We start from the raw sequence: 20,217 nt of genomic DNA on the forward strand, positions 1-20,217 counted from the left end.
CAAGCAGCACTTGTAAAGTGGGAGCCCCCTCCCCACCCACAGTCGTAAGGTGATAGCTGTGTTGGTCCTTGAAAGGTTGAATGCCGTTCTTGCCACGGAGGGATCTTTTCCTAAAACTTGTGAGCACACCCTTTAAGCAATTCTACTGCCTCTCTTTTGGAGGCAGAATATTGAATGTTAATGAAGTCATCAAATGAGGGTAAAATATGGGTGTGGTACATGCCAAGAAGGAAGCTATAGGATCCAGGAGATGTGTCCTGGGGCCCTGCCTTAGTTTGGAGGACCGGCAGGCAGGCATCCCTGACACTGATATGAGCCCCACAGCTGGAGTGCACATTAATCAGAGTTATGTGCTTCATATAGGTAGTTTCTCAATGCATCATGATCCTTGTCCTATGTGGCAGCAAGTTCCGCATAAGCCCTGTTTTTGGAGGAGTTAAAAGATTTTATCATGGAGCATTCCAACCATACAAAAGTAGAAGAGTAAAATGAACTGTCATCTACTCATCAGTTATAAACTCATGTCCAAACTCTTCAGCTATAACCCCTCTGTGCCCTCCTCCCTTTCTGCCATCTGAATTATGGTGAAACACATCCTGGTCATCCGATCAATTAATTTCTTAATATTTCAGCATATTTCTCTGAAGGATATGGACTCTTAAAAGTGCCATTGTTAAACTAAAGAAATGGACAATTCCTTAATATCAGAAAGTCAGCTGTAACATACTTTTAAGTAAAACAAGATGCACAAGTCATATAGCTTGATAAATTGTCACAAACACGTTAAGTACAATTTTCAGTGTCTGCAGCTTTGTCAAGTCATCTCTTAGAAGTTGTAAGAGGTCTCTGACAGTAGATTCCACACATCTACTGCCCATCTTGGCTAGGCTGTAGGATCTCTAAAGTCCAGAACAAACCAAGAGGAGTTTAGAGGGGAAGCTCCAGCTTTAACACTTAAGTGTCAGGGACCTTGAGCAAGTCATGAATTCCAAGACTCAGTCTTCTTATCTTTTAAATGGGAATTTCCCCCTGCTTTTCCTTTAATACGGTTGCCATCTTACATGACATACTAGTAGGTGCCTTCTTAATAGCATCTAATCTACTTTTTCGTTGCGCCAGTGGACATCCTAGAATAGAATTAAATGGGAATTTTTACAAAAAGTTTCCTCGCAGATATGAGGAAGCGTTTTATATGATAAAACAAATGTATTTATTACATATATAATGTAAACATGCTATTTAAATATATTTGTAATCGTTGTGTAACGGTTGATAACAAAACATAACATTTCTTTAGCATACCTAGCACTGGACTGATTTCTTTACATACATTGTATGTTTGAACGTGTGCCCAGTATCTTGTTTGGCGCTTAGTTGTAATTTTCATTCCAATATGGCTACCGTGTTCATTTTGGAGCTGAAGGCAGAGAAGTTAAGAAAAAGCCTAGGTTGGCACAGCACCCACAGTGGAAGAGCTGGCCCTGGTGCAGAGCCCTTCGTTGCAGACCCGGCTCCCTCTGGCGGGCCTCCAAGGTACAGGCCTTTCTCCATCTCCGCCTCGCTTGGGCCTCAAGTCTTTCCGTAGTGTACAGCTCCGCCCCTTCGAACTCTACGGGATTCCATCTTCAGGCCGTCTCCTAGCCAATCATCGTGGTCTCTGGATAACAGGAGGCGGGAGTAGGGCGGGGCTCTCACGAGATTGGTAGCACTTTCAGCCACTGGCATGAGGATGCACTGAGATCGACAGCGGAGCTATCCAACAGCTGTGAAGCCAGGGTCCGGGGCGAGCCAATGCGGTCGGGAGGCGGGGCTCGATTGTGTGTAGAAGGGGCCGGGGGTGATTGTTGCCGCTATTGCTGCGTTGGATGCGTGGAGCAACCACCGGATTTCTCGGGTGCAGTGTTCGCTTCCGCCATGAGCTACACAGGTGGGCTTGGCAACGTAGGGGGTCGGGCTCCGGGTGGGGAGGGACAGGGATGTGCCAGAGTTGAGCCGGGCTCGTCCGCATCTCCCCCGGGGGTTGGACAGTGCCCTTTCTGCGGTCACAAAATGGCGCAGTGGGCCCGTCACTTCAGTTTTGCGCCCCTCACGCCTCAGCGCCTCAGTTCTCTGCGCTGGCAGCCTTGCTTCTCGGCTCCTGGCCTCCGTAAGTCTTGATTTCTGCTGCCTGTGTCCATGGGCTCCGGCCTTGGTGCCTGAGTTCTCGTCTCCGTTTCCTGGCCGGACCTCCTGGGCCCTCTTCGCCCTTTCTCAGGCGTTGGCCCTTCAACTCGGTCAGTGGACTCGGCTGCCGTCGCCATTGCCATAGTCTCCCCCGCGCAGTTTCCCTGCAGAATGCCGCAACTGCCCGCTCCACCGCCGCCTTTGCCTGCCCCCGGCCGGGAGAGGTGCCAGGCCCCACGGGGGATGAGTAAATGAATATTCGAAGGGTTCAGGATGTGGAGGGAACCTTGGGTCCTTAGGGGCTGAGCCTGGGCCTTGGGAGGGATGACTCGCTTTCATGTTAACTCACTCAGCATCTGTCAAATTCGTCGCGTCAGGTGCTGAGTAGGCACTGGAATACTGACAAGAATTTCTCAAGCATTTTATAGAGGAGGGCAGACCATAGTCGGCAAACAAATGAACATAGTATATATTATGCGTTGGTCAGTCCCCTGAGGGGGTTGCTGTATTACGTGGGGTAATTGGAGATCTCTAAAGACGCACATTTGAGCAGAGACCTGAATGGAATGAGGACTTTAAGGATATCTGGCCCGGGGGGCCCTCAGCATAGAGACCCAGGTGGCAGGAACTGCCTCGCTTGTTAAAAGATCAACCAAGGAGAGCAGTGGGATTTGAGCAAAGGGCAGGGTGAATGATGAGATTAGAGAGGGGGCCATGAGATATGCTTGGATGATTGCAAATCATCCCTGGATGAATTCAAAGGCTGCCTGGGTTTGCCTTGGAAATAACTGGTGTGGCTTCTCAGCCAGGAGCGTCCCCCTTGATGGGGTTATTGCAGGCTTGAGCATGTGTGGTTGCCGGGTAACCTGCATTCTACTTGGAATGTTTAGGACTGAAAATGGAACCTGACCCTCTGGGGCTGCTCCATAGGCTGCTTTATATTGATCTAGACAAGAAGGTGGTGCCAACACTCCCTACTCCAGATCAGAAGCTTGGCAAGAACCCCAGTTTTTTAAGCAACCATCTCTCAGCCCGGTGGTTCTCAACCAGGGGCAGTTTTGCCCTCCAGGGGACACTTGGCAGTGTTGGAAGACATTTTTGGTTGTCACTTCTGGGGGTGGTGGTGCTACTAATGCATCTGGTGGATAGAGATCTGGAATGCTGTTAAATATCCTTCAGTGCACAGGATGGCCCTACCATAAAGAATTATCTGGCTCCAAACATCAGTAGTGCCAAGGTTGAGCAACCTTGCCCTAGCCTTTCTGTGCCATTCCTAGTTCAGGAGAAAAATCAGTAGGGTTGTTACTGACATATCTGGAATTGAGATGTAATCCTTTCCACCAAGTCTTACTGAGAACTGGAAGACAGTTCTGTGATTTTTAGGGGCAGGACTGCTGAAGAAACCAGGAGATGAATAGGTGGGTGCTGTGGCATAGCTTAATAATGGAGCATTTATTTTTATAGACAAGGAAGTTGAGTTAGAGGGGTCGCTAATGACCAAGTCTGAATTTCAACTCCACTTCTTGTAGGCTGTAATTCTGGGTTTGAGTGGGCACTGAGGTAGTCAAGCTAATGAGTTAATGATTAGTTTTTCCTTGATCTTGATCATCTGAAAACCACACAGCGGCTTTATGAGTCTTTCCCTTTTAAGAAGCAGACCATTAAAGCCAAAGGCATTTTAAGTCACATTTCAGACAACTATTTGCCTTTAAGGAGAAGTTGTAGGAGGCTTTGAAGCAAACGTTACCATTATTACTAACTGTAAAATAATACATCTTTTTGATAATTTGTCCAGCTTTTGAACCTAGTTTCTTTATGTATGTTTGAGAAAGAAGATTCCATCTCTAGCACTAAGGGCCAGATTGGAACAGTGGAAAAACAGGGCAAAAATCCAGTTTCAGGCCTTCAAACAAAGGTCTGAAATGCTACCAGTCTTTTCATAGGAACATTTATTATTTCACATAGTTTCTGTGTGTTAGGAGTGCACAAGTGGTTTAGCTGGATGTTTCTGGTTTGGGATTTCTCATGAGGTTACATTTTGACTATTAGGACTGTAGTCTTTCAAAGGCTTTACTGGGCTTTGAAGATGACTCAGACTCATGTGACTGACAGGTTGATACTGGCTGTGGGTTCCTAACCATCTGGACCTCTCCACAAGCCTAACAGAGGGTCCTTACTACATGATGGCTAGTTTCCCCGAGAGTGAATGATCTAAGGGAGAGCAAGGAGAAGCCTCAGAAGTCATACTTAGTCATTTCTGCAAGATCTTATTGGTTAGACTGTCCACCTCTATTAGTTTGGAAAGGGACAATATAATGTCAGGAGGCAAGAATCACTGGAAGCTGTCTTGGATGCTGGTTACCCCCAGATAGTAGAGGTTGGAGGCAACCTAACTTAATTCCAGTTGTCCTCTAATTTTTGTCACTTTCTATCATCTCCTCAAAGAATCCTCTTCTGAAAAAAAAAAAAAGGAAAAAATAAAACTGAGAAACTTTGTGTATTTTTGAGTGAAAAAGGATGTCAGAGGGGCTGGCCAAGAGGGAGGGGCTGTGATACATAGTTATAAATCTGGGACCTGCCTTTTCACTTTACAGGGCCAAAAACTTGCTTATTTTATTTTTTCACTCAGAGCTTATCAAGCTGGTAAATTGAACCAAGAAGATAATTATTTCTGATTCAGACAAGAATTTATCCATAATTGGAGCATAATTAGCTAAAGAAGGTCCTCCCCTGGAGACAGTATTGTGGAGCAGTATATTAATGTGGGCAGGACAAAACCGGAGCAGAGGTTGCCATTGAGCTCCAGAGCTTTGACGGATTGTCTTTCCTTTTTCCCAGGGAAGTGCAAGGGCCTCTCTCCCCTGAATACACAGATCTTTTGCTCTGTAGTTTTTGTACCATGTCCCAGTATATATTCCTGTCAGCATGTGATAGGTTCCAGTTGCAGCTGCAGTTACATACAAACCACATTCCCTAAAGTCTGGGGCCATTTTGCCCCTGGCCCTACTGCTGAACAAAACAGGTTTCCAGAAGCTAGTTGAGTAAACAGTGGGAAAGGCCAGTACTTTTTATACTGTTAGGCTTCCCTACAGGTGAACCATCTTTGATTGCTTTCAGTGTTTCTTACGTACAATTATTGATCATCAGTACTTATAATTTAGGACTTTCAGGACAGTCCTTGGTCCCTGGAGGGAATCCATTCCAGTGTGCCCTCTTTAGATAGGGAAGGTAAGAAAGATTGGATTTGTATACTTCTGGCTCTCATTCCCTGGTACCTAGTTCCCTCCTCTGGGAAGTAAAGTATAGGTTCTCTGATCCTTATTTGAAACTGTCGGAGCTCTGTATGTTTTGGAATTCCGGCTTGAGAGGACATTCCACAGCACCCGCACTGGGGTCTGGGGCAGCACCTTGTAATTAAATGCTTTATGTAAACACCAAATGGAGTGAAGAAAGAGAAAAAAATGTCCTCACAGGTCAATTTTGCCCCCAAATGATTGTTGACACCACATTTGAGGAGAACACTTGGTTTTCAGGCGTTTTGGACTTTGGGATTGCCGGGTAAGGGATCTTGGCACTGTCCCTTTAGTTGGCCGTGGTGAGGATGAAGCGAGATAATGCAGCTAGAGCTCTTAGCGCCCTGCAGGGGGAACACTTGTTCAGTGTTGGCTGCTGTTGCTGTCATCTTTGTTACTGCAGTCTTAAATGAACTAGAAAGACTGTCAATGAGTATGTGAGTGCCTACCCAGGGAAATGCACTTGGTGTATGCTTTTGTTGTGAATAAGCTGCTGGAGGTGCTGGCTTTGATTTTTAGGTTATGAGTTGGCTCTGATGAGAACAGGCAAATACTGCTTTTTATGGTACCTGTCATAATTTCAGTGCTAAGGGTAAATCATTTTAAAAGTACAGTTTTAAAGATAGCGTCAGGATTCATCATAATCTGTTGTAATCAGCATTTAAGAGCAGTAGTTTCTGGTAGAGGTTCAGATTTTCCTTATTTGGTACTAATTCATTTTAAGTTGAGAAATAGAATGAGAATTGAGAAGATAGGAAATAGTATATATACATATATGTTATCTATAATACTTATTCCATATAAACTTGCTAAGCCCAGGTAATTACATTTAAGAGATAATTATAATACACACATTTTTTAATGGGAAAACTAAAAGTGCAAAGCTGTTTTGGTTTCAGATTTGGGGGAATGGAAAGGGTATTAATTGTCTTAACATTGTTCAAAACTAACCCCCCTCATTTTTTGAATTGGAGCTCACCTTTCAGTGATTTGATAAAAATATTTTCCTCATTTAGCTGAATAATTTGGGTACCTGTTTATCAAAACAAGATACTGGTTTAAAGGTTTAAAATTTTTTATCTAGTTCTGACATAGCAAGTTAAACATAGCCTGCCTTTCATTGGTTAATATGTCCTAGAGGTGTTATTAAAATATTCAGAAGCTAGAGTTTTGGGCAGCTTTCCAGTGAGGGGAGGGCCTACCAGCCAGTCTCCACTGAAGAGTAGTCTTAGGTCATTTTCATGCGGCTTTCTGGGGTTTTAACCACATTGTACATATGTTTAGGCTTTGTCCAGGGATCTGAAACCACTTTGCAGTCGACGTACTCAGACACGAGCGCTCAGCCCACCTGTGATTATGGTAAGTGTGGGTTCCTGGGAACTGGACGGTGAGTGCTTTTCCTTCTGGTGGCAGAGCAATCCCATGTTTTCTTAGTTGCCTTTGACCTTGCTGTCATACAGTCTTTTCCAAATGCAAAATTGATTAAAATGGTGTGGTGGGCTGATGGAATAGCTGGTACTTCCCTTTGGGGGCAATTATGGGAAAGATGTCTGTGTTTTTGAGCAAGCTGGAGTTCTTGGGGCTGTAAATATTGGTTCCTTTGACCCTTTGACATTTTGTTAGAAATACCTGTGGTCTGTGACAAATGTCTGTCTTGAGGGTCTGGAAAGGAGAGTGGCCAAAGTCCAGAGGACTGTTCTGAGCAGAAACCAAGCCATTAACTTAGCCCTAGGGTAGTTCATGGGACCCCTGTGCAGGAGAGGCTGCCTGTCTGAATCTAGCAGGCGTTTATAGACACAGTCAGACCATCTCAGGTCAGCGGGCCCCTCACACACAGGGTTGAGGGAAAATTTCCCGTTGATTTCTCAACTGTGGACAGAAACACTAAATCTCTAATTCAGAAGCAGCCACTCGGCAGGATCCATAGATGTTCTGTTGGTGTCCTTCAGCAGCCCAGAACTGCCAGTAAAATTAGTCCTGTGGTCTGTGATCCTAGTTGTCCGTCAAGAAGGAGCCCCCTTTGGAGCTGGTTGCTGAGATGGGTAATTGGTTTTACTGTCAAGGTCTTGGGAAAGACTGAGCCTACAGTCATGTTCCCTCAGTTGTCACTGATTAAGTAGACATAAGTAAGCTTCCCGGAGTATTAGCAGATAGTCCCAGCGGGAGAGGGAGACTTAACATGTTTTGAAATTGAGTAAGGAGGTGGTTTGTAAATGAGGAAAAACTGGTTTGCATGGCTTCTCTATCCTGCCCTCCCTGCCTCACCACTTTTCAATCATAGACCCAAACTGCACATCTCTTTTGAATTATTTCCCCTCGGGTTTATATATTCTGAGTACAGGCTTTTTAATCAGATGTATCGTTTGCAGATATTTTCTCCCAGACTGGGGCTTGTCTACTTACTCTCTTATCAGTGTCTTTTGAAGAATATAAGTTCTTCATTTTGATGAAGTTCATTTTATCAATCTTTTCTTTAATAGAGCATGACTTTGGTGCCTAACCTAAGGTCACAAAGACTTTCTCCTAAGCTTTTTTTTAGGTGCTTCATAGTCTTAGGTTTTATATTTATTTTATGATCCAGTTTGATTAATATTTCTACCAGGTGTGTGGTATGGGTCAAGATTCTTTCTTACCTTTGTTGAAAATTTGTTGAACATAATATGTGTGTGTCTCTATCTGGACTCTAATTCTGTTCCATTGATTTGTGTGTCTAAATTTCCTCTAGTTCCACACTGTCCTGATCACTATAGTAAGTCTTGAAATTTGTGACTGTGAGTCCTCCAGATTTGTTCTTTTTCCTAAATTGACTTGGCTATTCTAGTTCCTCTGTTTTTGCATATAAATTTTAGAATCATCAATTTCTATAAAAATTCCTGCTGAGATTTTGAGTGGAACGGTCTTGAATATATAGGTTTATTTGGGAGAATTAAAATCTTAACAATATTAAACCTTCCAGTGCATAAGCATAGTATGTCACTTCATTTATTTTGGTCTTTGATTTCTTTCATTGGTGTTTTACAGTTTTTTACACACAGATCTTGCACCCATTTTGTTAGATTTACACCTAAGTATTTCATGTTTTTGGTGCTATGGTATATGATACTTTAACAATTTCCATTTGTTCATTGCTGGTATGTAGAAATTTGATTGATCTTTGTATATTGACCTTGTAATAAATTGCTAAGCTTATTCACTAGTAACTCTTTTTTTGTAGATTTTTTTGAGTTGTTTTGCATAGACAGTCATGTTGTGAAGGAATAGGAATGGTTTTACTTTTCCTTCTACCTTAAATTGCAAGAATAATATAACAACATTTAAATAACATTTTGAAAAACAGTCAACCAAGATCCCACCATTTTAATATTTACCTTTTGTCAGCATACTTATTTTAGGTAGTTGAGTAATTAATACGTGGCTAGAGTTGTGTATCCTATTTTGCTTACTGTTAGAAGCATTTTCTTGTGCAACATAAGGCTTGGTAGATTGTTTTATGATGCCTGTGTGATATCACTGAGTAGGGTGGCTATAATGTGATTAACTGTTACGGTAAAGTTGAACATTTACATGGTTTTCTTTTTTTGCTCTTAAAGTGTTGTCTGCTATTACCATCTCCTTTTCCTTACTCTCTCTCTTTTTTTTTCCCCCTTTTAAAAAATAAATTATATCCTCAAAAATTCTCTTTGTCAACCACGGTCTACTCCCCTCTGAATGGAAGTGAATTCTGATGTTCCTTTGCAAGGGTCAGGTCTTAGGGAGTCCTCAAAGAGCATAATATAGAAAAAGATTTCCCCTGAAGGGTCCTGTCTGGGGAGCCCATCAGGGAGTCTGAGTTGCTCCAGGCCTAGCAGGTAGCACATAGGAAGTGCTTGCCTGAGGCCCTGTCATAGCAGCCGCTGGCCTGTCCTTGTGCTCACAGTTAACGCTCACTCCTGCTTCCTTTACTTCTGCTTCCTTACTCCATTCTGGCAAGTCCTCAGCAGCTGAAGCCTGGTGTGGGGCAGGGACATCATATTCTACCCTCACAAGCATGGCCCCAACGGGTCTGCCTTTGCCTCCCAGTCCTGTCTCTTTTTGAATAGCTAGTGTCCACTGTCCTGGGTGCAAACAGGCATGTGGCCAGGCTCTTATTAGCTGCTGGGACTAAGTGTGTGTTATTCCTTCTATGGCTCTGCCCGCGTCTCTTCTTGCCTGTAAGAACACCTCGTTTACTGCTCACTCACTCCTTACATGATTTCCAGCTGCTGGCCCTTGCTTCTCTATTTAGCATGTCCTTTAATACACCGTGCTCCAGGCCTGAGGAGTGCCCAGGGCTACAAGCCTCTGTTCCGTGCACTCTGAGCATGATAATTGTTGAATAAGCAGATGGATGAGAAGCCTCTGCTTTGGTTTCTCCAGCTAAAAAGGATTTTTGCTTTGTGAACTCTTGCATGCCCTTGGTTCATTAAAATAGTGGTCGTCCAAAGTTCCTTGCTGGCTTCAGATACCTCCCCATTCGTTTGTGCACCGAAGGAGGAACCTAAGTGTAGGACCTTGACCTGCCTGCCCCACCCCTACCCCTGTTCACCCTGGTTCGTCTTCTCAGTGTATACACTCTTGCTTACCTGTGGCTGGATTCTACTGTTCATCACACTGCCATCTCACTGAGCCTTGGTCTCCTGCCCTCGAATGAACACGGCCTGTCTGTAGGGCAGAGGCAATGTGGAGTAGGAGGTGACTCTTGGGTCCCACCAGAGACACTGTGAAAATGGTCACCTGTTCTCATGGACTCTCCTGGGGAGGAATTGTGTCTGCATGACTCAGCTCTCACTTGGCTTTCCACTTTTTCAGTTCTCAGTGGCTTTATGTGTCTGAAGGAATCAGTTTTTTAAACATGCTGTGATAAAATCCAAATATTTAGTTTATAATCCAGTTTGTTCTCTCAACAGCTTTTTGCAAGCTAGGAGCAGTGTCTTGTCTTTCCCTGTGCTGCTGCATTCCAGCTCAGCACACTCACACAGTTCAGGGTCTCGGTGGTTCCCCCTGTTAAGGCAGACATATGTGGAACCAGGGTGGTCAGTTTCTCTGCCCCAGATGGCTTTGTCAGGTGACATGAGTGACAATTTCAGAGTGGATATGAGCTCTGCTGAGCTTCTCGTACAGCGTAGGGTCTGTGTGAGGTGCTGGAAACTGCTCTCTTTCTTTGATTGTTGCTTAGGGGCAGTAGTAGTCTTCCAATTCTAGCTTTTCAAGGAAGGGATATAGGAGCCTAATTCCTTAGCGGAGAAGATTGGGAATGGGAGGTTCCTTAAATAGCGGATAGTCAGAGTCACAAAAGGTTGGGCACCAGGGCGACAGGTGGCCTGGGTCATTTATGTAGTGCTCTCAAGCTCAAGGCATCTTGGTTAGGGGAGGTTCAGTCTCCTGTAACCACTCAGGTATTGGGAATCATTGTCTTTGTGCCTGAATTAAACTCTTGTATTAAGCAATTGTGGATGTAATTGCTCTTTTACTTTTTGTAGGATATGGAACTTGGAACTCTGGGACAAACAGAGGTAAGTATCACTCCCATGGTCACTCTCCTCTCCCTTGGGATTGAACTGGTTGATATTTTTCTGCCACTGCCCAGCTTAGCCAAGGTTTCAGGGTAGGGGGTTGCCTTTGGGGACCCCAGGTGCCCTGAGGCCAGCTCCTCCTTCACAGGAGGACTTACCAGATTGACTTGGGCCCACCCAGCCTTAGGTGGCCAGGGTCCTCGGCTTGTCTCTGTGACCAAAGAAGTTCTTGTCTCTGTTTGTCTCTCTGTCTGCCTCTCCTTGCCCCCACCATCTTGTCTGTCTGTCTTTCTGTCTCCCCCATTGCAGGCTACGAGAACTATGGTTATGGCTATGGCTATGGCCAGGATAACACCACCAACTATGGGTATGGTATGGCCGCTTCAAACTCTTGGGAAATGCCTAACTCTGACACAAATGCAAACCCTAGTGCCATGGGTAGCACCAGTGCCGATTCCGTTTTGTCCAGAATTAACCAGCGCTTAGATATGGTGCCGCACTTGGAGACAGACATGATACAAGGAGGCGTGTACGGCTCAAGTGGAGAAAGGTGAGTGGGCACCTGCCTAGGGGCTGAGGCTCTGCAGGGTCACCTCTTGACCATTGTCCCCTGGCATCTCCCTCTTCTGACCCGTCTCTTGTGTCTGCTTTCTCCTCCTTACTCTGCTACTGGGGCTTCCCAGAGACTGCTTGGGGTCCAGTGCACTTTCTCTTCTCTGGCCTGTGACCCCTCTTCCCTCCATCCTCCCCCTGCTGCCTGGTGATGAGCCCCTCCTCCAGCTTGTTGAGGAAGGATCAAGCCCAGACTAGGCTGGCTTCAGTGTACCTACTGAATGGCTCTTCTCAGAAACAGTGTTCAGTGGTTCCTCCCTCTGGAGACAGCCATTTGAAGTCCTTGTGATACTTTATCAGGGCAGGACAGATTGGAGTGGTTGTGAAGGGTGGGATGAGCCTATGGGACTGATTACAGCCAGCTGGGCCAGCCCACATGAGGGGCATAAGGGACACTTTCTGGCCACCCTTTGGTGTTTTATAAATGTGTACCTGTTGAGCCTCAGAAGTGCCTCTGTGAGGAAGTGTTGATGTCTCATTTTGCAGATGGAGAAAGTGAAGCACAGGCAGGTCACACCTCTTGCCCATAGGCACCCAGGAGTAAATGGTGGAGTTGGGCCTCCCACTGAGATCTGTCCTACCTCACAGCATTATGCTGTGGGTATTTGTTATTGTCTGAACTGGTGCTGGCCCAGGAGTTCTTGTACACTACTGAGGGCTTTCAGTGAGGAGGGCACTCGTATTTCTGGCACAGGATGGAGTGGAGCGGCCTAATGACAACTGACGGATGGGGGAAAGCAGAGATTAAGGAGGAGCCTGGCCAGGCACTGGTGGGGCCACTAGAGGGGAGGGTGCCAAGGAGACTTTTGCTTGCATGGGCTCTGTAGTAAGCAAAAAGTTGGGTGGGGAGACCCAGCACACCCCCTGCCCTTGTGCCCAGCAGTCACGGTGCTTGGAGCTGAAGCTATGAAAGGCAGGGGTTGACTTGGGCTAGCATTGTTGCTGGTGCCAGCTGCCTTTGTACCTTCTTGCAACAACCTGGAGCCAGAGAGCAGGGTTGAAGTATGGAGTGGCAATTGGGTAGCACTGGCCACTTCTCTCACAGCTGCTGGTGCTTCTTGACTGCCCTGCTTTGGCAAGGAGACATGTGAGGTCTGGGCCTGTGGGCTGCAGCCATGATTAGAACAGCTCTCTCTGATGCCCTCTCTTCCCTACACGGAATATTTAGCTTGCCTTCCCAGTTGCTTTGTAGGGTTTGATGCCCTGTCCTGGGCTCCAGGGTTGATAAGAGCTCATCACAAGAGCTCTTTTTCTAGTCCCTGGGCAAGCTTGCAGTGTCTTTCATGGCAAACATTCCTCATTTTATCTTCCTTTTCATTTTGAGTGGTGAAGGCCTTGGGAGGGATTGTAAGTGTCTCACGGGTGTTATCAGCCCCAGTAGACAAAAATTCATGTGCTAGGCCGCCCATGTACTGCAGGATGCTAGGGTGCTTGCCTCTGCCCCCGAGGAGCATGCCATGCGTGGCGTTGTGGCTACTGAAGACACATGCACATTTCCTGTGGCCTATGGGCTGTGGGCTGTCTCTTCCCCTGAGACGTACTTCACTCTAGTTTTCAGTCCTTCTTAAGGTCCTCAAGCTGGTGTATGGCCACATGCAGGCTTGGGGATATCAGCGGAGGGACCTTTCCTGCTTCTAGAACTCTGTTCCTGAGAGGCCTTTTAATTGGCATTTCTGAACATTGAGCCTCCATGATAGGGCGGGGTAGGTGCTGGTGTGGGGCTCCCTATCCCCAGGACAGGGAGGCTCTGGGGAAGGCAGGAGCAGTAGGGTGATGGGACCTGAGGGCCTCCCTGATGCTTGCCACCTGCCTCTGCAGATATGATTCCTACGAGGCCTGTGACTCAAGGGCTGTCCTGAGCGAGCGTGACCTCTACCGGTCGGGCTATGACTACAGCGAGCTTGACCCTGAGATGGAAATGGCCTATGAGGGCCAGTACGATGCCTACCGCGACCAGTTCCGCATGCGTGGCGGCGACACCTTTGGCCCACGGGCTCCGGGCTGGGCCCGGGACTCCCGGAGTGGCCGGCCAGTGGCCTCGGGCTATGGGCGCATGTGGGAAGACCCCATGGGGGCCCGGGGCCAGTGCATGCCTGGTGCCTCCCGGCTGCCCTCCCTCTTCTCCCAGAACATCATCCCTGAGTACAGCATGTTCCAGGGCATGCGTGGCGGGGGCACCTTTCCTGGTGGCTCCCGCTTTGGCTTTGGGTTTGGCAATGGCATGAAGCAGATGAGGCGGACCTGGAAGACCTGGACCACGGCTGACTTCCGGGTAAGTGGAGGGGGGCTTGTTGGTCTGTGGCTGAGCAGAGGGAGGGGCCTGGAGCCACCCACCCTGACCTGGTTCCCTCTTTCTGACCCAGACCAAGAAAAAGAAGAGAAAGCAATGCGGCAGTCCCGACGAGCCGGACAGCAAAGCCACCCGGACAGACTGCTCCGATAACAGTGATTCAGATAATGGTGAGCCTGGGCACTGGGTCCCTGCCCCCGGGCCTCTGCCCCGTGGGGCTCCTGGGCTGAGCTTGTCTCTTCTTACCTTTCAGATGAGGGTACTGAGGGGGAAGCTGCAGAGGGCACTGAAGGCACCGAGGCTGTGGACAAGGGCTTCAGAGCAGTAAGTGGCCCCAGCCCTGCACTCTCTGTCTGCAGATGAGGCCTGTGAACAGTGGGCTGCCTGAGCCCCGGTGCCATAGAACAGGCCTCTCCACGGGAGCTGCAGTCCAACCTGAGTTAGCTCTGTGTGCACACATGACTAGCACAAGGAGGCAGAGGTCTAGTAGAGAGCACGGGCTGCCAGCAGGCCACTGATCCAGAGGGTGCATTTTCTTATGAGAAAACAGCAGAATGAGTCTGTGTGCAAGGGCTCTTGGGAGGATGTGAGGCTCTTGGCTCAGTGCCTGGCCTGTAGCAGGGCCTTGTCCTTACAGCCATCATGAACAACTGCACATGCTTTAACATTGAATTTTTGAAATTGTGTCTTAGGAAGGAGAGGATGAAGACGGAAAAGAGGAGGGGAAGGAAGAAGGCAAAGAGGATGCAGAGAAGGGTGAGTCTTCTGAGTGGCACGGGTGCTGGGGTGGCTCTTCCAGGTGCTTGTGGTGGGAGGGGGTCTGGCTGAGGGCAGGGTTGTGGCAGAAATGCCAGCTTGGGCCATCCTTTATGTGGCTGGGTATGTGCTGGTAGGGGGCTCCTCTTCCTCTACCCCCTTTGCACTCTGCCCCTATTCTTCCCAGGCAGAGGCTATGGGTGGCGATGGCCCCTGCCTAGCACACTGGTTTTGCCTTCAGGTTGGGGCAGCAAGCAAAAGCGTGGGGGAACCCCAGGCAAACCCCCTGCCCTGAGGCCCTCAGTAACATGCAGTTCCAAGTCCTCGGTGGCTGTTGTCCAAGCTGGGACCCTTGGTGCAGTTTTTACGGCTCTGGTTTGCGTGTCCTCCCTTAGCGCCTCTACAGCCCCCGTTGGGAATCCGTGTCCCCCTATTCGAGTGATGAGCGCCAGCAGGTACCTGACAGTCAATCCAGCCTTAGCCCACTTGCCGCGGTGCCCAGTGTGGGGTGGGCAGGGCCATGTGAGCTTTGGGGTCTTTATCCTTGGGGTCTGCACTTAGGCTGCAGCCAAGGCCTTCCTACATCCTGCCACCTGACCCCTTGAACTTATGCCAGTGTCCCCACCAAGACAGCCTCTCTTTACCTTCCAGCCTCCCTGTGGCCCACTCTGTAGAGTGTGAGTGTCCTGGAAAGTGGTGGAGTCAGTGTGGGTTCTCCCATCTTCAGGGCCTAGGCCAAAATCACTCCCTGCCCATCCCAGGGTACCCAGCTCTGCTTGCAGCCAGAGGCCTTACTCGGACAGCTGCTCTCAAAGCGGACCCTCTGAAGTAGACGGTGGGTGATCCAGCCAGAGGTCACAAACTGGTGACTGTGACCCTCTGCTCCCACAGGGGCCCTGAGCACCCAGGATGAGAGTGGCCAGACCAAGCACAAGTTGCAGGCAGGCAAGAAGAGCCAGGATAAGCAGAAAAAGCGGCAGCGAGACCGCATGGTGGAAAGGTAACCAGCTTCCCGCCACCCCTTTGCCTCTGCCTCGCTCTGGGGCTGCCTCCAGGAGAGCAGGGCCATGGCTCTGCTGCCTCGCCGCCCTCTGGCCTCCCTTGGGAGCCGCAACCTGCTCGGCCGTGCATGGACCCTGCTTTCTGCCAGGCCTAGCTCCCAAGGCCTGATTCGTCCCCCTGCCCCTCTGCGGCCGCCTGGCGACCGCTAGCGTCTTTGGCCTGAGACCTGACACTGCTCAGCACCGTTGCCCAGAAGCTCCGGCGCTAGGTCACTCGGCGCACGAGCCCAGAGGTGCACTGGGGGCCTGATGCCCCTGCGGGAGGGGGCCAGCTCATCAGAGACTCGAGGTCCAAGGCGCCTGTGCCATCCCAGCTAGCTGCCAAGAGGCCGCCACCGCGCCCAGAAGAGATGGCAGCACCTGTGGGCTGTGGCAGCCTCGGGCCTGCCCTCTGCCCTGCCCGCCGGCCCCGTCAGGCCGGGCCTGTCTGCGGCTGAGCCCTTCACGCCCCTTGGTCGGGTCTGTCTGCCCTCAGGGCTCCCGCACTGGTGCTTGCCTCCTCCTCCTCCGCCTCAGACTCTTGCTCTTGCTGGACCTTCCTCAGCCTCGCCGGCGCCCGGCCCCTGGGCTCTCCAGACAAAGCTGACCCCGTGGCCCAGATAAGGACGTCCGGCAGAGGTAGGGACCTGCCCCGAGGCCTTGGTGGCGGCTGGCCTCCTCCGCCCCTTGCCACGGCGGCCTGCTCCAGCCCAGGCCCCAGACCCCGGGCTTCTGCTGTGGACACCAGGCCCAGACAGAGCACCTCGCTCAGGTGACTCCAGGCTGCCCTCTGGCAGGCCAGGCGGGCGCCCTCCTTCCAGCTCAGACTGGTCTCTTCTCAGAAGAGGAAGATGAGGCAGCAGGTGCCCAGGCCTGCTTGCCTCCCATCCCTCCCGACACCACCCCCAAGCATTCTGAGCAGAGGATGGGCTGGGCCTTTCAGTCCCTCAGACCCCAGAAGGAAGATGCAGCACCTTTTCGGGCCCTGCCTCAGGACTGTGTACTCCACTCTGCACCTCAGGGCCACCTGGCTCACGCCAGGGCGTCATTCCTTCTGATCCCCAGCTGGGCCAAGTACACAAGCTCCCGCCCAGCCTTGGTAGAGAGGCCGTCCGGCAACCTTCCAGCGACTCCTTGCCTGTTGCAGCAGCTGCTGCCTCAGGGTTCAGCCTCCTGCCGTGGGAAGGAAAAGCTCCTCCCTGTCCCTTATGTTGCAGTAACTGCAGCCTGCAGACTTTCTGTCCCTTTCTACTCCCAACCCCACTGGTCCCAGCCTGTCCCCCTGCTGGGACCGCACTTCAGAGGCCTGTGAGCAAGGCCTGTTACAGGGCTCGCATCTGGGTTGGGTGAGGCGGCAGCACTGTTCCCTAAGGCCCTCTCGATTCTCAGCCTCTTATTTCCCTCCTGTGACAGGATCCAGTTTGTGTGTTCTCTCTGCAAATACCGGACCTTTTACGAGGATGAGATGGCCAGCCACCTCGACAGCAAGTTTCATAAGGAACACTTTAAGTACGTAGGCACCAAGCTCCCCAAGCAGACGGCTGACTTCCTGCAGGTGAGCCTTGGACTGGTACAGCTGCTCTTACCCTCAGGACATAGAGCAGCCCATGCAAACCTTGATACCTCCTTGATATCTCTGGCAGGAGTACGTCACCAACAAGACCAAGAAGACAGAGGAGCTCCGAAAAACAGTGGAGGACCTGGATGGTCTGATCCAGCAGATCTACAGAGACCAAGATCTGACCCAAGGTGAGGAGGTTCCGTTCCACTCTTGTCAGTCAAGGCCTCAGCCTTCCCTCCTCTGGTTCTCAGAGTGGGGTCACGACACCCCTCTGTTCCCCCAGGGAGGGTCAGTGAGAACAACCTCAGGCCCACGTGGAAGTGGCAGGGCGAGGTGAGGAGTTGATCTGGTGTTTTCCCCAAACTCCTGAGTTCTTCTCGGGTGCGTGGGACCAGTGGCTACTCCCTTCTTCTCCCCTCTGCAGAAATTGCCATGGAGCATTTTGTGAAGAAGGTAGAGGCAGCCCACTGTGCAGCCTGTGACCTCTTCATTCCCATGCAGTTTGGGATCATCCAGAAGCACCTCAAGACCATGGATCACAACCGGAACCGCAGGGTGAGTGGCCACCGGTGCCCTCCCACCATCCTGTGGGTTGACTGGATGAGGCTGTTGGGGAGGTTCTGAGGTTATAAGTTCCTCAGGGAGGTAAGGAACTGTGGGGGCTGCAGGGGCAGGCAGATAACAGACATTTCTAGCCCAGTGCAGTCAACACAGCTACAGAGAGAGTTGGGAAATGGGACTCTGCCTGGCAGGTGGTGGCATCAGATCCAGATCTTAAGGATAGTAGGCTGTGGGTTATGGGGACCTCCATGTGCATAGAGGCCAACGGCCAGATTAGGTTCAGAAACCAAATAGGGAGAAGTGTATGGTGGACGTGTAGTTGGAGGAGGCATTGGACTTTAGAGGTTCACAAGGGCTGGGCTGAGGGGCCTGGTCTTTCTCCTACAGGAAGCAAAGTTTTAAAGTGGGGACTAGTAGGATTAGAGTTGGTGTTGGCTTAGAAACTTTGGGCGCCTGGTGTGGGAGGGAGGCGGAGGCCAATGAGGGGCTGCTGCAGTATCAAGACAGAGGTGTGCCTCCACCTTAGAGATGAAGAGATGGGCAGGAGAGAAGAGCTGTTTAAGGAAGTAAATTGGAGGTCAGCATGAGGGAGTGACCAGAAGTCTGGGATGTCTCAGGTTTCTGGCTTGTTTAATTGGTGGACAGTGGTGCCACTTAAACGGGGAGGGCAGTATACGGTACAGGGAAAGGAGCAGGTTTGGCAAGAAATTGAACAAAGTCTTTCTTGTTTTGCAGTGTATCCCCAGTGCCTAGCACAGTAGTCAGAGTAGGTGTTTTTTTTTTTTTTTTCAGTTGAATGAGTGACATCCTGAGTTAGAGGTGGCTGTTAGAGATCAGGTTGGCGTGGTAGGGCTATACAATAGGGAGAGAGCTGAGAGACCCAGGACCAGGTCTGGGCTAGAGAGGCTTGGCTGTTATTCTGGAGGAGGCTGATGGGATATGAGTAAATGAAAGCAGCCAAGTGGAGTGTAGGAAGTAGAATTTCTCACTTTTTCCATGCCCATCAAATTCGTCTCTGGACTTTCTCAGTGCAGTGATTCTCAACAGTGGGATGGGCTTAGAGATCTGGCGTGGGTAGTTGATGAGATTCAGGATTGGCATATGCCATTGAAAGATCTGAAAACATAATAAGGAAAATGTTCATTGGCTTTGGCAACAGAGAAGCTATAGGAATCTTGCCAAAGTGAGGCTTTTGGGTTGAGAGCTGATAGGAGGCAGAAAGAGAGTATAGAGCAGATTGAGAGGATAGACAGTGCATGGTATTAAAACTTGGAAAATCTAGGTGAAGTGAATGATAGCTAGCAAAATATAAGCTCAAAATTGATTCTAAAGCAATTTGAAAAAAGAAAACAATAGTCATAACAACTAGTAACCATGGAAGGGTTTGGAAGGGTGATAGAAGATACTCTGAAGGCACCAGAAGTGGTGGTTTGTAGAAAGAATTTGAATACAATTTAAATTTTAAAAATTCCAGGCTTAGAAATGAATAAAAAGCTTATTATTGTTATTGTTGTTGTTGTTACTGTTTTGGTAATGGATTTATTCAGATAAAATTTTCAAACCATGCAGTTCACCCATGTAAGGTGTACAAGTCAGTAGTTTTTAACATGTTCACAGTTGTGCAGCTATCACCATGGTCAATTATAGAACATTTTCATCACCTCAAAAAGAAACTCACACCCTTTAGCTATCACCCCCCAACCCCCATGTTCCCCCAGCCTTAGGCAACCACTAATCTACTATCTTTTCCATATATTTGCTTGTTCTGGACATTTCATCTAAATGGAATCACACAGTATGCAGTCTTCTGTGTTCAGTTTCTTCCACTTAGCATGTGTTCGAGTTTCATCCACATTGTAGTGTGTATCAGAACTTCCTTCCTTTATACCACCTAAAAATATTCTCTTGTGTGTATATATACCACATTTAGTGTATCCATTCTTAGAATCTGTATTGTTTCCAACTCTTGGTTATTATGAATAATACTGTTATGATGCAGGTTTTTGTATGGGCATATATTTTCATTTCTCTTAGACAGGAGTGTCATGTCTGGGTCAAACAGTAACACTTTAACTTGTTGAGAAGCTGCCAGACCGTTTTCCAAAGTGGCTGTACATTTTATATCCCCATCAGCAATGTGCGAGAGTTCTGATTTATTCACATCTCACAACATTTGTAATAATCTGATTTTGATTCCAGCCATTCTAGTGGATATGAAGTAGTATCCATTTTATTTTTCATTTGCATTTCCCTGATAACTGACTAATGATGTTGAGCATCTTTTTCATGGGCTTGTTGGCCATTTGCCTGTCTTGGAGCTGAAGAAATATCTGTTCAGATACTTTATTTTTTAATTGTGTAGTCTTTTTGAGTTAAGGTTTCTTTATATATTCTAGATACAAGTCCCTTA

General features: G+C 48.6%; 1 protein-coding gene across 5 annotated transcripts in view; it reads left to right on the top strand.

The window, feature by feature from the left end:
• The first annotated feature begins 1,804 nt into the window (after positions 1–1,804).
• Positions 1,805–20,217, top strand: part of AKAP8L (A-kinase anchoring protein 8 like) — a 28,140-nt gene continuing 9,727 nt past the window's right edge. The window contains exons 1-13 of one of the 5 annotated variants that reach the window (XM_032465420.1): positions 1,805–1,927; positions 6,741–6,815; positions 10,955–10,987; positions 11,297–11,354; positions 11,457–11,537; positions 13,418–13,871; positions 13,963–14,059; positions 14,143–14,213; positions 14,582–14,645; positions 15,537–15,645; positions 17,099–17,240; positions 17,329–17,434; positions 17,671–17,801. In XM_032465420.1, coding sequence (XP_032321311.1) covers positions 1,915–1,927; positions 6,741–6,815; positions 10,955–10,987; positions 11,297–11,354; positions 11,457–11,537; positions 13,418–13,871; positions 13,963–14,059; positions 14,143–14,213; positions 14,582–14,645; positions 15,537–15,645; positions 17,099–17,240; positions 17,329–17,434; positions 17,671–17,801 — 1,434 coding nt within the window. In that variant the 5' untranslated portion in view covers positions 1,805–1,914. Of the gene's footprint in view, positions 1,928–2,034; positions 2,147–6,740; positions 6,816–10,954; positions 10,988–11,296; positions 11,538–13,417; positions 13,872–13,962; positions 14,060–14,142; positions 14,214–14,581; positions 14,646–15,536; positions 15,646–17,098; positions 17,241–17,328; positions 17,435–17,670; positions 17,802–20,217 lie in introns of those variants that run through there. The other 4 variants (XM_032465419.1, XM_032465418.1, XM_032465417.1 and 1 more) reach the window with 4 other exon arrangements.

Source organism: Camelus ferus, chromosome 22, assembly GCF_009834535.1.
Source record: "Camelus ferus isolate YT-003-E chromosome 22, BCGSAC_Cfer_1.0, whole genome shotgun sequence".
NCBI classification, from domain to species: domain Eukaryota; kingdom Metazoa; phylum Chordata; class Mammalia; order Artiodactyla; family Camelidae; genus Camelus; species Camelus ferus.